General features: G+C 42.3%; 1 protein-coding gene across 1 annotated transcript in view; it reads left to right on the top strand.

Annotated features, from left to right (window-relative positions):
• Positions 1–17,614, top strand: part of LOC126470270 (hemicentin-1-like) — an 808,493-nt gene that overhangs the window by 572,717 nt on the left and 218,162 nt on the right. Inside the window, exon 41 of the mRNA XM_050098010.1 lies at positions 11,655–11,809. Coding sequence (XP_049953967.1) covers positions 11,655–11,809 — 155 coding nt within the window. The remainder of the gene's footprint in view (positions 1–11,654; positions 11,810–17,614) is intronic.

Raw genomic sequence — 17,614 nt, 5'->3', positions numbered from 1 at the left:
GCCTATGTGAACAGCTATGCTGGTTGATATCTGGTGGCTTAGTAATCACTGAAGACTCATCTTCCTTCTCGGCAGTAGTGTACTATGAGTCCAAGACAACCACAGTGGAAACATAATGGCGTGTTGTCCTCTATCCTCTAAATGTCAGTTCTTCTGTTGGTTCATTATACTTGGTAGAGGAGTTGGTTGTACTTGCATTGGTCAGGTGGTGGGCTATCATTTTATAGTTGTGGTGTAAGTCCGTGTTGGCCAAGTCCATCCTTCCTGGAACATTTGACTGGTGACAGTTGTTGGTGCTAAAAATCATTACACCTCTCTGCAACATTCACTACTACATCATGATGTATGGAGTTGACATGCTGTATCTCTTCTCATACAGCTGGCATATTATAGAGACAAACTCATGGTGAGCTTCCACAACTTCTTCTTCTTTTCATGCTTGGATTCACAGTGTGACATAGGGCCAATACATTCTGTATGTAAGGCTGTTTCATTTCCCTTGTTCTTCAAGTGTGTTTCTACTAAGTGGTAATGGTGCTGATTGTCACCAAATATCTTCTTCAGTTTGACCTGGAATTTATTAAAGTTACTGAGCTTCTCTTTATTCTTTTCAAACCGCTGCTAGGCTGTGCCACCCAAGTAAAAGTGCATACTTGAGAAACACATCACATCATCCCACCTGTTGTATTTGGTGACTTGGTTGAATCATTTCAGCCATTTTGAAGGTAATGACCAGTGCCTTTAGAAAACCCTGAAGGATGCCCGATGTGGAGCTGATTTACTGCTGTTTTGGTATCTATTGTTCTCCTCAATATATAGACCATGGACATGATGTAGTACTTGTATTCCAGTTCCTTTCCATGCAGACAATGGCTTTTACATTGACTAACTTGAGCCATGGTGATGAAGGTGTATCGAAGTACCCAGTATCTTCACCAAACAGTATCATATCATAACAACACTCAAGTCCAAATCCACAGCAAGACCATCAATGAAGTACAAAACGTAACATTGAATGCATATTTATTACAAAAACAAACATACAGCCAGAACAGAACTTAATTAAACACCCGGATGGAGAGTGCTGCTATTTATACAAACATAGAATATTCCAGAACATACAAACATTACCAACTTAAGAAATTTCAAGTACCTTCCAGAAATGATAAATGCTAAATAACGAGTAATTGCTGGTGGTTGAATTTGAATTGTTAACCCACAATGTGCCAGCTAGAGACACTACCTACTACACCAAACTGCATGCCGCACGACACACAATACACTGATCAACTAGAACTTTATGACCATCTACCTAATAGCCAGTGTGTTCACTTTTGGCATCTATAACAGCAGGGACATGTCATAACATGGATGCAATGAGGCACTGGTAGGTCACTGGAGGGAGTTGGTACCACATCTGCACACATAAGTTACCTAATATCCATAATTTATTGGGAGAGAGGGCAGTGAGCTCTGACGCCACATTCAGTCACATCCCAGATATGTTCATTCGGGTTCACATCTGGTGAGTTGGGGGGCCAGCACATCAGTTGGAACTCGCCACAGTGTTCCTCAGACCACTCCATTGCACCCCTGGCCTTGTGACATTGTGCATTATCTTGTTGAAAAATGCCCCTGCCATCGTGAAACAAGATTGCCATGAATGGGGGTACATGGTCTGCATGATACTTCTTGGCTATCATGGTGCCTTGTATGAGCTCCGCTGGACCCATGGATGCCCACATGAATGTTGAATGTTCCCCAAAGCATGGTGGAGCCCCCACCAGCTTGTCTCCATTCCACAGTACAGGTGTCAAGGAGCTGTTTCCCTGAAAGATGATGGATTCACGCACTCCCATCAACAAGATGAAGAAGGTATTGGGAGTTAGCAGATCATGCAATGCTCTGCCACTGCATGAATGTCCAGTGACAATGGTCACATGCCCATTTCAGTCATAGCTACCATTGTCATGGTGTTAACATTAGCACATGTATTGGTCATTGGCTGTGGAAGCCCATAATTAGGAGTGTTCGGTGCACTGTGTTCAGAGACACTTTTACTCTGCCCAGCATTAAAGTCTGATGTTAGTTCCACCACAGTTCACCGCCTGTTGTGTTTTACTAGTCTGCCCAGCCTATGACATCCAACATCTGTAATGAGAGGTGGTTGCCCAACCCCCCGATGTCTGGATGTGGTTTAACATCTGTTTCACTACATGTTGAAGACACTCACCACAGCAGTCTCTGAATACCTGACAATTCATGCAGGTTCAGAAATGCTCACGTTGAGCTTCTGGACTATCACAATCTGCCTTTGGTCAAACTCAGATAGATCAAGCACCTTCCACATTCTACACACGGACAGCATGCACGCTGATACTACATGCACCTTGCTAGTTTCTGACTAGCAGTCATTCCTCGCTGGCTGCTATTGCCTGAATGGGTTTGTATTGATAGTAGGTTGGTAGTCATAATTTTATGGCAGGTTAGTGTATATACTCTGTTTTAAACTAATTTGACTATTTTCCAAACACCATATTTGAGTGATCTGTACAGGTAACTGACATGTCATTGCCATACGTGGTAACTTTCTGAGCTATGTTTTGTCGAAAGTGAGTTACATGTTTTTGATTCAGATCTTCAGTTTGAAGACTGTTTCATTGCATCTCTCCATGCTGGTTTATACAGTGTAAGTCTCCTTATCTCTGCATAGATACTGACACCTACATTTGCTTGTATGTGTTTCCTATGATCAAGCCTTGGTCCTCACTGTTGTTTTTAACCCCCCACCGACCCACACCAATAACATCCCTCCTTTATCAAATTGACTGTTCTTTGATGCATCAAAAATCTTATCAATCAGTCCTTGTTTTGTGCCAAAGGTTTCTGCAGTAGCCACCAGAAAGACCACGGGAGGCGCACATCGGCACGGCGCATCACGGACAGTAGTTGCCGCAAGTAAAGTCCCGTCCACCAGAGGGCACGTGAGAATTCAGCCGCGACCTCTGCCGGCGGAACAACAACAACCTAAGCAGCATGGACCATGCCCAGTCAGTTCACATCGGGCATGCCTATCAAACGGTTCCTGGTCTACACTATGTGAAGTGTGATGGAAACGTGAATCGTGTTACTACACAATTGGCGACGAGTAGGGTTGTTCTTCCTCGTGTTGCGTTGTTGTTCCAGTTTTGCAGATTATCCACGGCATGGGAGATTTAGTGTGGGTTTTGGATGAGCAGCAGACAGAGCTCATGGCCACCATGAAACAAGTGCTTCCGGCGTTGCTCTCCACGCAGTCTGCTCCAGCGCCGTTCCCTCCTCCCTTTCCCCCATATGACGAGATGGCGGAGGATTGGGACGCATATGAACATCGCCTTTGGCAGCATTTCCAGGCATTTCATGTTGCCGATGTGGATGTATGCCGTGCTCTCTTCTTGTCTTTGATATCTCCCTCACTGTATCAAGTTTTGCGGCAGCTGGCGCTGTTGCAGGAACCCTCGTCCTTGTCTTTTGACACATTGTGTTCATTGCTGTCTTCATATTATCGCCGCCACACATATGTTGTGGCAGCTAGGGTCAAGTTCTACCAATGCAAGAAACAGCCCCATCAGTCTTACTGGGCGTGGGCTGCTACCCTGCACGGTCTCAGTCGCAAGTGTCATTTTGTCACGGAGCAGTCGCGAGAGTCGTATGCCCACATTATGGTGCGCGACGTCATTGTTTGTCCGGACCCGGATAGGGAGGTCCGGCAATGGGCCCTGCAGTTGGAAGACCCTTCCCTTGAGGAAGTCCTGTCCATTGCTCAATCATATGAAGTGTCTCACACCACAGGTCAACAGTTGGAAGCATGGTGCGATGTCGCGGCGGTTCAGGGCAGCGTGGCCACATCCACTGCATCGGGGTGGATGACGTGCGAGCGGTACAATCCGGCCGTTATGGCCATTCCTGCACAGCACATAAACAGAGTTCTGGCCGCTGGCCCCCGTTACCATCCTGTGCATCGTGCTATATACATCATGATCGGTCAGAGTGCCCCCAGTGTTGGACTTTTTGTTGCAAATGTAATAAAAAGGGACACATTGCTAAAGTTTGCCTCTCAGCCTCAAAAGAATCAAAGGAAGCAGGTACAGAGGACATGGATGTTGACATTCAGGAAGTTTCATTGGGCCAGGTTCCCACGCATCGCCACACAAACTCTTTATCGAGGTGTTGGTTCGGTCGCTACAACTGCAAGTAGATACTTGTTGAATGCACAAACTTACTTCAACCTTGGGTCGCCCCCATTGGCGCCAGTTTACTGGTGTCTACACAGTTATGGTAAACAATTCATTCCCCTACTGGGTCAATTCATTACCAACGTTACTTACAAATCAGTCACTCGGCCTCTGACTTTTATTGTTGTCAGTGATGCGAGCTCTGCTAACCTTTTTGGATTGGATGCCTTTCAAGCTTTCGGTTTTTCTATCACAGACACCATACAGTTGGTCTCTAAAGATGTTCCCTATCAATCATTGGAATCTTTGATCTCTGCCTTTAAGGATATCTTTGAGGAGGGCCTGGGTCGTGTTTCAGACTTTGAGGCTCACTTAACGCTGAAGGCATCGGCTCGCCCGCGTTTTCTACGAGTGAGGCAGATCCCCTTGGCTCTCCGCCCTCAGGTAAAAGCAGAGCTAGAATGGCTAACAGCCCTCGCCATCATTCTTCCCATTTCTTCTAGTGAGTGGGCTTCGCCCCTCGTTATCGTCAGGAAACCCTCGGGAAAATTACGTCTTTGTGGCGATTTCAAGGCCACCATTAATTCCCAATTGGTGGTGGACACCTATCCCTTGCCTCGTTCTGATGAATTGTTCTCCGTCGTGGCGGGAGGCCAGTATTTTTCAAAAATCGATCTTTTGGAGGGTTATCGTCAGATACCACTTGATGAGGACTCCAAACGGTTGGCGATCGTCATCACCCCGTTTGGCCTTTACCAATACCAGCAGTTGGCCTTCGGAATATCCATTGCCCCAGCGATATTTCAGCATTATCTTGAGCATGTCACATCGACAATCCCTCATTGTATTAATTACCTGGATGACATAATTGTCACGGGCCGCAGCACGAAGGAACACTTGCACAACCTTCGAACCCTCTTTCTCAAATTCAGGTCCGTGGGCCTGCGTTGCAACCTGCGTAGGTCGAACTTCTTCCAACCGTCCATTGGGTATGTGGGCTACACCATCTCTCAGCACGGCATCCAGTTGCTAGGAAGTTTGGTTCAAGGTAACAGCGACCTTCCGCGGCCCGCTTCGCTGAAGGAGTTACAAGCATGTTTAGGCAAGATTTCCTATTACCACCGGTTCATTCCCAGGGTTTCCACCATAGCCTGCCCCCTGTACTGCCTTCTGCGCAAGGGTGTTCCTTTTGATTAGTTGCCTACATGCGAGTGAGCATGCACCTCATTGAAGGGCCCCCTCACGTCAGCACCTTGTTTGGCTACTTTTGACCCCAATAAGCCATTGGTCCTGGCTACAGATGCTTCACAGTATGGGGGTGGTCCTCGCCCATCGCAACGCAGATGACTCCGAGCAGCCACTGGCGTTTGCGTCTAAAATTCTTAGTCCTGCACAGGCCCATTACTCCCAGGTGGAAAAAGAGGCTTTGGCCATTGTCTACGCTGTTACCAAGTTTCACCCTTTCTTGTATGGCGCAAAGTTTCAATTAATCACTGACCATAAGCCATTAATATCATTATTTGTCCTCACCTCTCAGATTCCAGATAGGGCGGCCCACAGACTGCAGCGCTGGGCATTGTTCCTCTCTAAGTACCATTATGACATTCATATTCGTCCTAACGGACAGCATGCCAACGCCAACGCTCTTTTCCGTCTTCCGGTGGGCCCGGATCCTAAGTTCGATCGGGAGGAGATTATGTGTTTCCATTTGGATGTGGCGTCCCGCCAAGCGGTTGATGGCTTCCCGATCACTAGTTCTAGAGTCGCTAGGGAAACGGCAGCTGACCCTGTTCTCCGGCAAGTAGTTCGAGTCATTCAGCAGGGGTGGTCGTCCCAACCCCCAGGCCGGGCCTTGTTCTACAAGACTGCCTCTCAGTCTTGGAAGGAGTTCTCCTTCTGGCTACCGATGATGCAGCTCCTCACTTGGTTGTTCCTGCAAGTTTACGAAGGGAGGTCCTCATGTTATTACATGAGGCGCACTGGGGTGTTTCCCATACTAAAACTTTGGCTCACATACATGTGTACTGGCCCGGTATTGACAGAGAAATTGAGCACTGTTCCCAGTGTGCAAGCCAACAGGTCAGCGTTCTCTTCAGGGCCGCCTGCAACCGAGGCATGGGAACGTGTTCACATAGATTTTGCGGGCCCCTTTCTCAATGGCTTTTGGCTCATTATCATTGATGCTTATTCCCGATTCCCATATGTGTTTCGCTGCTCCTAAACCACTTCAGAAGTTGCAATCCAGGCACTATCAAAAATCTTTTCTGTGGAAGGTCTGCCAGTCACCCTGGTATTCGACAATGGACCTCAGTTTATTTCGCAGACCTTCTAGGATTTTTGTAGGCGCTTTGGTATTCGGCACATTTGCTCTACTCCCTTTCATCCACAATCGAATGGGGAAGCCGAGTGCATGGTGCACACATTTAAGATGCAGATGAAAAAGTATGTGCACGAATTTCCTGCGGAGGAGGCATTGACATTTTTCCTTACGGCATACCGGACCACACCAATGGGAGACCGCAGCTCCGCAGATCTTCTCCACGGGCGCCAACCTATGACTCTGCTGCACCTCCTCCGGCCCGGTCCTTGCCAGTCTTCGCAAAACGGGGTACCCGACTTTCCACTGGGTATGTCGAACTGGTCACGTGGGTTTGGTCGCAATCCACGTTGGATACCGGCAGTGGTCCTGTGCCGCAATGGCTGCCGGCTCTATACCTTGCAGGTGGGAGACCGGGAGGTACGTCGTCACCAAAATCAGCAACGTCCACGTTTGGACACCCACCCTCCGGCCCCTCGGGTGCCAGCTTCCCCATTGCCAGCACCCGTATTGTTTTCTCAGGGGACGCTAGCGCCCCTCCCACCTGTGACTCCACCATGCTGTGATGGTTCTAATCCTTGGCGGCCTCCAGTAGCTCCAGCACCGGCATCGCCATCGTTAGAGATGCCCTGGCAAGAGCCGGCCCCCCTCGCAGTCCCAATTTCTCAGGAGGCTGGTTCACCTGTGGTCATCCCTTCCCCATCGTCCCCGCCACTGGGTCTTTCCCCTCCCGAGGTAGATCAGGATCCGGAGTTCAACGGCTTGTCGCCTGTTCTCTCCCGGGCTCCAGTGGTGGGATGACGGGGGCCTCTTCGTGTGAGTCACTTCCAGCCGTATTCGAAAGTTCCGGCTCGAGGGTTGGCAGATCCCCTCGACTCCAGCCTTCCGATGGATGTGGTGGTCATCGCTACTGCATGACGCTTGACCTTCCGATGCAGTGGGTCACAATGGCTTCACCCCCCCCCCCCCCCCACCCAAAGGAGGAGGAGTGCAGTAGCCACCAGAAAGATAGCGGGAGGCGCACATCGGCACGGCGGCACGGCACGGACAGTAGTTGCCGCAAGTAAAGTCCCGTCCACCAGAGGGCACGCAGGAATTCAGCCCTGACCTCTGCCGGCGGAACAACAACAACCCAGGCAGCACGGGCTGTGCCCATTTAGTTCACATTGGGCATGCCTATCAGATGGTTCCTGGTCTACACTATGTGAAGTGCAACAGAAACGTGAATCATGTTACTACAGTTTCTTTTCTTCCTGATATAATTCAGTACCTCATCATTAGTTATCCAATCTATACACCTAATCATCAGATTTGTAATGTAGCACCACATTTCAAATCTTCTGTTTGTACAGTTTACAGTCTGCATTTCACTATCATATATGCCTACATGGAAGACAAATACTTTCAGAAAACACTTTCTAACACTTAAATTTATACGTATCAGTTTTCTCTTTTTTTTCAGAAAAATTTATTGTATGGCGAGTCTGCAGAGATAATTTACATAATGTATAAATGAATGGCAAATCTTTTATTACACCATTCTTTACTGTTAATAAGTCTGAACTGTTAGTAATTAAATGTTCACTTTCTATATGTTTGACTTTTCCGTGCATTTTTTCCTGTTCATTGTATACACAACATAAAAATAACATAATTCACTTATTACATATTGATACAACTTCTGTATCAACAAGGCATAGTTAATACAATGCCATAAAGACATCCATAAAGTTGCCACATACTTTCTGAATTATGTAGGAACTCATAACATAAGCAACAAAATTGGTTACTGCCACTTTGTGGTTGATTGTCATTCCATATATCAGTATTGTGATTGGTTTAGTTTTTAAATATTTTTACATAATTAACAATTCAGTTTTTAAAATGATTCCAGATATTTTAGTTGGTGTGGAAATCAGTGATATGATTCTGCAATTTTCTGTCGCAAAACTTTGGTACTGTTTACCTTTATTTTATTTAACTCTGTCTTCTGTTACAATATTTAGGATGTTAAGTAGTTTGTTTGAATATTTTTGCAGTGCTTCATAACACAATATTACACCAGCTAGTCGAGACAAATCTTTGACATCCAGCTGTTGTAGAATGTTTGACTCTGTTCCACTAAATGCAATAGTTTGCTTTATACATGGAGGTTTAGAAATTACATTTACTTTCTCCATTTTTTTATGCAATCAAATCATCTTATACAGTTCCAGTGTGTGTGTTGAACAAATTGGTTATGTCATGACTGTCTCCATAAAATTATTCAACTCTCAAGAGGCAGATGCCCTCTATGTGTTTTTACATTGCCTTCTTCTTTGTTCTATGAGAACTATAAATCTTACGCACAGTTCTGAGATACACACATAAAAAAAAGGTTTGCATCACCCCAGTTCCCAGAACACCTGAAGATAGACGTTGACTATGGATATTGTATCACATACACAGTCCCTTTGACTGTTCAGAGATGTCACTAAACCCACCCAAAGATGTAAACAACCATGCATGAGCAGTGCGTATTACATGGAGGAGGTCCGACAGCCAATCAGATCCAGTCATTCCACCAGGAAGGAGATACATGCCTCTTGTTGTCTGTAGGTCAACCATGCCTAGACAGCCACTACTGTGGTTCAATTACTATCACATTATTACTTTGTGCCAGGAAGGGCTCTCAACAAGGGAAGTGTCCAGGCGTCTTGGAGTGAACCAAAGTGATGTTGTTCGGATATGGATTAGCTACAGAGAGACAGGAACCCTCAATGACATGCCTTGCTCAGGCCACCCAAGGGCTACTACTGCAGTGGATGACTGCTACCTATGGATTATGGCTCAAAGGAACCCTGACAGCAATGCCACCATGTTGAATAATGCTTCTCGTGCAGACACAGGACATCATGTTACTACTCAAACTGTGTGCAATAGGCTGCATGATGTGCAAATTCACTCCCAACATCCATGGCGAGGTTCATCTTCTCTCCTCCAATGAGGGTTGCATATGCCTTCAACCAGACAATCGTCAGAGATGTGTTTGGAGGCAATACAGTCAGGCTGAACACCTTAGACATGCTGTCAAGTGAGTGCAGCAAAGTGGAGGTTCCCTGTTGTTTTGGGGTGGCATTATGTGGAGCCACCATAAACTGCTGGTGGTCATGGAAGGCACCATAATGGCTGTATGATACATGAATGCCTTCCTCCAACCGATAGCGCAACCATATCTGCAGCATATTGGTGAGGCATTAGTCTTCATGGATGACAGTTTGCAGCCCCCGTCATGCACATCTTGTGAATGACTTCCTTGAGGTTAATGACATTGCTCAACTAGAGTGATCATCATGTTCTCCAGACATGAATACTATCAAACATACTTGGGATTGATTGAAAAGGGCTGTTTATGGATGATGTGACCCACCAACCAGTCTGAGGGATCTACATTGAGTCGCCATTGGGGAGTGGGACAATCTGGACCAACAGTGCCTTGATGAACTTGTGGATAGTATGCCATGATGAATGCAGCCATGCATCAATGCAAGAGGACATGCTACTGGCTATTAGAAGTTCCAGTGTGTAAAACAATCTGGACCACCACCTCTGAAGGTCTCACTGTATGGTGGTACAACTTGCAATGTGTGGCTTTCATGAGCAATAAAAAGGGCAGAAATGATGTTTATGTTGATTTCTATTCCAATTTTCTTCACAGGTTTCAGAACTCTCTGAACCAAGGTGATGCAAAACTTTTTTTGTTGTGTCTATTTCACTTTATGTCCTAATATGCTGAAACTTTTTTTGTGATGAGCTGAAATTATTTTTTTCCTTTTTATTTTGTGGAGAATTGCATACCTATCCTTTTTCCTCCTAATCTGAAAGTCATAATTCAGTTTAATTTATTTCTTGCCTGGGTTACATCATTCGTGACTTGGCTTTTACATTTTTTTCTGTATAAGACAGTAACTGCTATAGTAACAATAATGAAATGCTTTACAGAACTGGCCCCATTTGTCATCTGCCTCACAGTTTACATATACTAGTTCCCAGTTTTCAGACTCTAACACCTTGTTTAATAATTTTATGATTTACAAACTGACTTGTCTTTTCTTCTTGCATACATTCTGTTCCTGTGCATGACTATTCATGTTAATGTCAGTAATTATATGTGGTAATGATTTGACATGTAATCACTTGTTTAGACCTTGTCATTCTAATAGATTTATTTACTTTAATTATGTTGTATTCTTATTGCTTGTGTCCACAGCCGTCAGACACTGATTAAAAGATATCATGGTTCCACTGAGGCTGCCTGTTGTTTGAATAAAATATTTTATTCATCACTATTAGTTTCTTCTCATACAAAAGACAACCCAATACCATACCATATAGGCCTACACAGGTACAAAACAATTTATTTGTGTTGTAAATCCTATTTGGAAATACATATAAACAGAGTAATCTGTTATTATAATTCCCAAAGCAGTCTTAGTCAAGTTAATTGATGATGTGTTTGAATGTGCATTGACATTTTCATTCTTATTTAGAACTACATGTATGCTATTAGTATAAGTCATATGTGCATGACACTTGATAATGACCATGAGGTTAGCACTGGGCAACAGCAACAAATAAAACCTTTATTCAAATCCAGTGTTGTTTGTTTCTTTCCTTGTGTCTATATTTAACTTAACAGTAACTTTTAAATAAGTATATTTGTTTGTAAGTTGAAACACTAGAAGTTCAAGCTGCTGAAAGATGCATTATTACTTCCAATGTCAAAACTTCAAAACCCAATTCCACAGCATATTTTATAACATATGAGAGAGCCCAAGTTGACCCATAACCATAAAAGATTCCAACAACACTTCCCTGATGCAATGCTCAACAATAGCAATTTACTGTGTCATAATTTCTTTGGTGTCAATCTTCATGTAATTTGCTTCAAACCATTTTCTGCAAATATTGGTATGTTTCATATGTACTAATACTGAAAGCAACAACAAGGAACTGCCTGTTTAATTTTCGAAGGAAAAAGATAAATTCACAGTACATGTGTTTAAAAATTATGATAATATGTAAACTAATTATTCTTTTTTTTTCTTGAAACAATTCACATAATTTTTTTAATTTTGTTGTAGCACCTGCAGAATGGGGAGCTTGGTCAGGGTGGTCAGAATGCAGTACAACCTGTGGACCTGGACAACAAGTTCGCAAGAGAGAGTGTGTTGCACCACATATCGGTTGCCAAGGGGATAATGAAGAATGGCGCAACTGCTACATGGCAGAATGTCAAGTAAGCTTAAGCATTCTTTCTCAGAGACTGAAACATAGGGTACTTATGTCTTCATCTGTAGGAACACTGCAGTGTTTGGAGGCACATAGAGAGACTGGATGTTTTTATCGACAGAGATAAAATATTATGATCAACCCCTAGAAATTAAGTTTTTGAATCTACATTTGTGTTTGTAACAGGCAACTTGGTTTGCTCAGCTTAAATTACTCTTGTAATTGTACTCAAAAGTATTAAAGAATTAGCAAACTATTGGATCCTGACACACTTCTGAAAGTGAAAAGAGTGCAACTATTGACCATATGCAGTTCATGAATAAAAGCTGCACAGAGCTCTTGCCACAACAGATCTGTCAATCTCAAGCTTTTGACAACTTTCTCCATCATCATCATCAGGTAATTAGATTTCAATAGGTTGTTAGTTACTTTAGTTGGCCTAATTATTTAATGAAGACACCATGAAGTCACAGAACTTCCATTTTCTATCAGTGATTATGTCACTGTATATGATTAGAGAACATTGGTAGTGATGTGGATTTCATTAGTGATGGAAGACTGAATTGACTTCTCTGTTGCCTTTCAGTTTCATGTACCCATTTCCAGCCACCACTAAAGGTGGTGCCACTGTCTTGGTTAAAGCTGTGGGTACACATTCTGACCTCAGTGGCTTCTTTGATGACAGAATCCCAGTAGTTAGATGCATTGGAATGATACCCTGAGATGACAAAAGTCACGGGACAGTGATCTGCACATATACAGATGGCAGTAGTACCACATACACAAGGTATAAAAGGGAGTCCATCGGTAGAGCTGTCATTTTTACTCAGGTGATTCATGTGAGAAGATGTCCAATATGATAATGGCCACACAATGAGAATTAACAGGCTTTGAATGTGGAATGGCAGTTGGAGCTAGATGCATGGGACTTCCATTTCAGAAATCATGAGATAATATGCTATTCTGAGATCCACAGTGTCGAAAGTGTGGCAATAATACCAAATTTCAGGCATTACCTCTCACCACACACAATGCAATAGGTGACAGCTTTCACTTAATGACCAAGAACAGTGGCATTTCTGGAGAGTTCAGTGCTAACAAACAAGCAGTACTGCATGAAATAACTGCAGAAATCAATGTGGGATGTATAACAAATGTATCCATCAGGAAAGTGCAGCTAAATATGGTGTTAATAGGTAATGTCAGCAGACAACCAATGTGAGTGCCTTTGCTACCCACACAACACTGCCTGCAGCCTCTGTCCTGGGCTTGTGGCCATATCAGTTGCACCCTAGATGACTGGAAAACTGTGACCAGGTCAGATGCATCCTGATTTCAGTTGGTAAGAGCTGATGGTAGTGTTCTAATGTTGCGCAGACCTTGTAAAACCATGGACCCAAGTTGTCCACGAGGCACTGTGCAAGTGGTGATGGCTCCGTAATGATGTGGACTGTGTTTACATCGAATGGACTGGGTCCTCTGGTCCAACTGACTGGAAATGGTTATGTTTGGCTACTTGAAGACCATTTTCAGCCATTCATGAACTTCATGTTCCCAAACAATAATGGAATTTTTATGGATAACAATGCCCCATGTGATATTAGGAAGTATCCAATGAATTTTATCACCTCAATGCCTTTCTGTTTTATCAAACATTATCAAATGTTTGTTCATGAGGCCTACTGAGATGTAATCTACTGATGATGATGGTGATTCAAATGGTTCAAATGGCTCTGAGCACTATGGGACTTAACTTCTGAGGTCATCAGTCCCCTAGAACTTAGAACTACTTAAACCTAACTAACCTAAGGACAACACACACATCCATGCCCGAGGCAGGATTTGAACCTGCGACCGTAGCCATCACGCGGTTCCAGACTGTAGCGCCTAGAACCGCTCGGCCACTCCGGCCAGTGATGGTGGTGATGGTGTTGGTGGAGGAAGTTATTGAAAGCTTGAGACTGACAAATCTTACATGGCAAGAACTCTGTGAAGCAATTATTTAAGAATGTTGCTGCGAAAAACTACATTCTCATATGCAGATCTTTCTAATTAGACTTTAATTCTTCAGTAACAGAGTGGATACAGCCACAGCTATCCATAAAACATATGTGATAGTAGACACAACGATGGAACACACAACATATCTGAGCTTCACTTGCCACCTGTGTGGTGCTATATAAATATAATTTTATGTGTTGCAGAGACTGAGGGGGTGCATGGCTCTTGTGTGGTTGAGACTGTGTAGAACTGACTGTGTTGTGTCATAGCTGTTTGTGGGAATGAAATGCTTCTACACAGCTGAAATAGACACTCAGCAATTTGAATCGGTTGTTGCATTGTTCCAGCATGCAACTGAAAAGAGGGTACATGAAAGTGGCCATCAAGATCACACATGTATAGATGTAACAGCAACCACTTTTAATTTTTTATGTGTTCCATGGATCATAATCATTACCTCTAGCCATGATGTCCCACACACACACACACACACACACACACACACACACACACACGCCATACTATACATATTCAGAAATTATTATATGGAATTGTGTTTGAAGTTAATTAAATTATCTGTTAAATTCTTTAGCTCACTAGGTAGGGGTGGAAGATTTTTGTGATTGTGTGCCTCATTTCTTTCTGTGTCACACCAAGGCTGAGTGATGGATAACGTAAGTTATTTTGCGTTCTAGTGTTATATTTGTGAATGTTGCTGCTGTTTTCGGACTGTAATTGATTGTTGACAAAAAGACTCTGTAAGTAAGTAAATGTAGCATGAGACTGTTGTCGTATGCCCACTTTATTAGAGAGCTGTCTACAAGAGGTTCTAGAATGGACACCACATATTATCCTTATTACATGGTCCTGTGCATCACTTTCTTCCTCAATAACAGGGTACCCCAGAATATGATGCCATATGACACTAATGAACGAAAATAGAAAAAGTAAGTAGAAGTTTTGATGTTTAAATTTCCCAAATCTGACATTATTCTTCATGCAAGATCTGGAGACCATAGACATTAAAAGAGATTTTAACATGTGAATTCCACTTCAAGTTCTTATCAGTATAAACAACTAAGTCTTTAGAATACAATTTCATTTACTAATTTACCCTCTCATATTATTACTTGTGGTTTGATCATGTCTTGTACAATACAGAATTGTTTGTGTTGTGTTTCATCTAGGTTCAGTGGTAGTCCATTTTTAAAGAACCACTCATAGTTGTCAATAAATATTATTTATATTTTCAAGTGTTGAAGTTACTCTGTTAGACTTGTTTATAATCCTTATATAATCAGTAATGGGAACTCTTTACCTGTTTTTCTGGATACATGTTGGCAGATAAGTTGTATAAAGCAAAACCAAGAGTGGACCCAGTGCTGACTGTTTATATGTGAGATCTGTGTTTGGTAATTATTCCTTATTCTAAATATTCTGTTTCATAGTTTACACTCCCTGTGTTTCATAACGTGACACACTGAATTCATTTAGTCAGGTAAAATGAAAATCAATTACCAGCAACTTCTCTGATACCATAATATTGTCATGTTGAAACCAAAAACAAGTTCAAATACAAAGGCAGAGTCATCAGTGAAGTACAACGCTAAAACCATGTTTATTACTGACTCCAACATACAGCCAGAACCAAACTGACTTCTGGGATGGAGGGTACGGCTACTTATACAAACATTGAATATTCCAGAATGCTGGCATTCATACAAGCATTGAATATTCCATAACATACAAACAGTTCAAACATGAAATATTTCAAGAACCTTCCAGAAATGGTTAATGCTAAAGCTGGCATGTGGGTTTGAACTGTTGAGTTGTGGTCATGTTGTGATATCCTCTTCACTGTAATGAACATTGTAGGTAGCCCCTCCCATTGAAGCTTTGCAATCACTGAGTAGTTATTCAATTTCCTTGAGCCACCCATCATCAATCTGCATGTCTAGTCTGTAGTAGGGCTTTGTACAGCTGACATGTGTATTTGTACTCTTGATGAAGTTACGAACTGACAGTGTGATCTAAATATAAAATGTTATTGGTAGTAGTTTACTGCTTTCCATCACCTTAGTTAGAAACTCTATTAAGAAAATTAGATTACAACAAAGGAAAGGCCGCTGTAGTACAGTTGGCTTAAGGTCATCCCAGACAATTGGCAACACTGTTGCCCGCTTTCAACTGCTAAGTGCAAACAGCTGCAAGCATATACAATATCCATCTACAGAGCTGCACCCAACTCACTGCGACTGTTAGGGAACTTCTTACACCAACTTGACTTTAGCATGGCTCTAGAAACGTAAGTCAAAATCTCTACTTAGAAATGGTATATTATTAAGATTAATCAGTCATCAAAGTGATTCATGAATAGGTCAAAATTATGAGCTGTAGCCTAGAGTACTGTGACTAGTGCTATTAATGTTCATGAATTTCTACTGGTGTAACAAAAGATGCAAAATGTCATATAGCAAAACGCAAGAATATAATTTTTTGTATTTGTACCCCTTCACAAGGAAAGCTGCAACTCATTCTTTTTCTTTATTTAATGTACAATAATTTGGTGCTATGTTCAGCATTCCTATTTAGTGATCATATTAAGTTCAGAAATACGAATGATAAATTAATACATGATTTAACTTTACAAGTTTCAGGCTCAAAATTTTCAGTTTTATTAATTTATATTAGTACTACAGTATTTTAGTGCCATCTTATCCATAAAATGGTTCACTGAGCAGATGCCAGGTGTCACCTGATTCATCTTTCAGGGGAGGTAGCTGGTCAGTGCTAAGAAGGCACTATAGACCACTTGCTGTTCACTCAACTGTAATATCATGGCAATGATACAGTGTGAACAATGACTTGCACTCAGACTAATGATAGGCTGATAATCTTTCCTTCCTAATGTACTCACAGACATGAAACAGCAGTTAAGACACTACCACTGTGTTACAGATAATAGTGTTTTAAATCCCCATTCAGATATTAAATTTTCTGAAAGATCTCTGATCACTTAAAGCTAGTGACTAGATAGTTTCTTCATAAAAGGAATTTTTGATTTCCTTTCCTGTTCTTGTCCATTCCATATTTGAGCTCAGTCTCTTATACCCCATTGTTAACACATCATTAAACCCTAATCTTCTTTCTTATCTTCTCCATATAACTAGTGACAGATCACACTTAAGACATTTGTTATTTACTCTACCATATTTTTACATGTAGTACTAGATTTTTGAAACAGATGCAGATTGGGTTAAGTGACAATCGCAACACAAGTAAGTACAAAAACTGAATATTGAAAGTTAGACATATTGCTTTCTTATTTGTTTTCTCCCATCTTAGTTCAGATCTTTGATGTGTTACCAGCTATGGCTCATTTTTAGTAGCACTCTAGAATTTGATTATTGGCTGTTTGGTCATTCCTCATCATTATACGTCCATCATTTCTCTACTGATAGAGAATTTGGATTAATTTTTGTCTCCTTGTGAGCTATTTTCTTTGTCATTGTTTTGATGAATGAACAATATCAAATTTTGTTGTCAATGTTGGTGCTAGGCCTGTTATTTATGTTTCAATGCTGAGGTAGTAGATGCTCTTATCTTCTTCTACATACTGATATTACATGTCTGTACACGTGAGCCACTATCACATCTGCATGTCAGCCATCAGCATTTAGCTCCGTGATGTAATTTACTTTTGGGTTTCTGAGAGCATATCAAGTGCTATTAACAATTTGGGTATAGTGCTGTATCTTCTTGTAGTTGTATTTGTTCCATCTGTTGTCCCTTACACGTGATATTACCTTTA

This window comes from Schistocerca serialis, chromosome 3, assembly GCF_023864345.2.
Source record: "Schistocerca serialis cubense isolate TAMUIC-IGC-003099 chromosome 3, iqSchSeri2.2, whole genome shotgun sequence".
NCBI classification, from domain to species: Eukaryota; Metazoa; Arthropoda; class Insecta; order Orthoptera; family Acrididae; genus Schistocerca; species Schistocerca serialis.
This window is presented reverse-complemented; position numbering and strand designations above follow the sequence as displayed.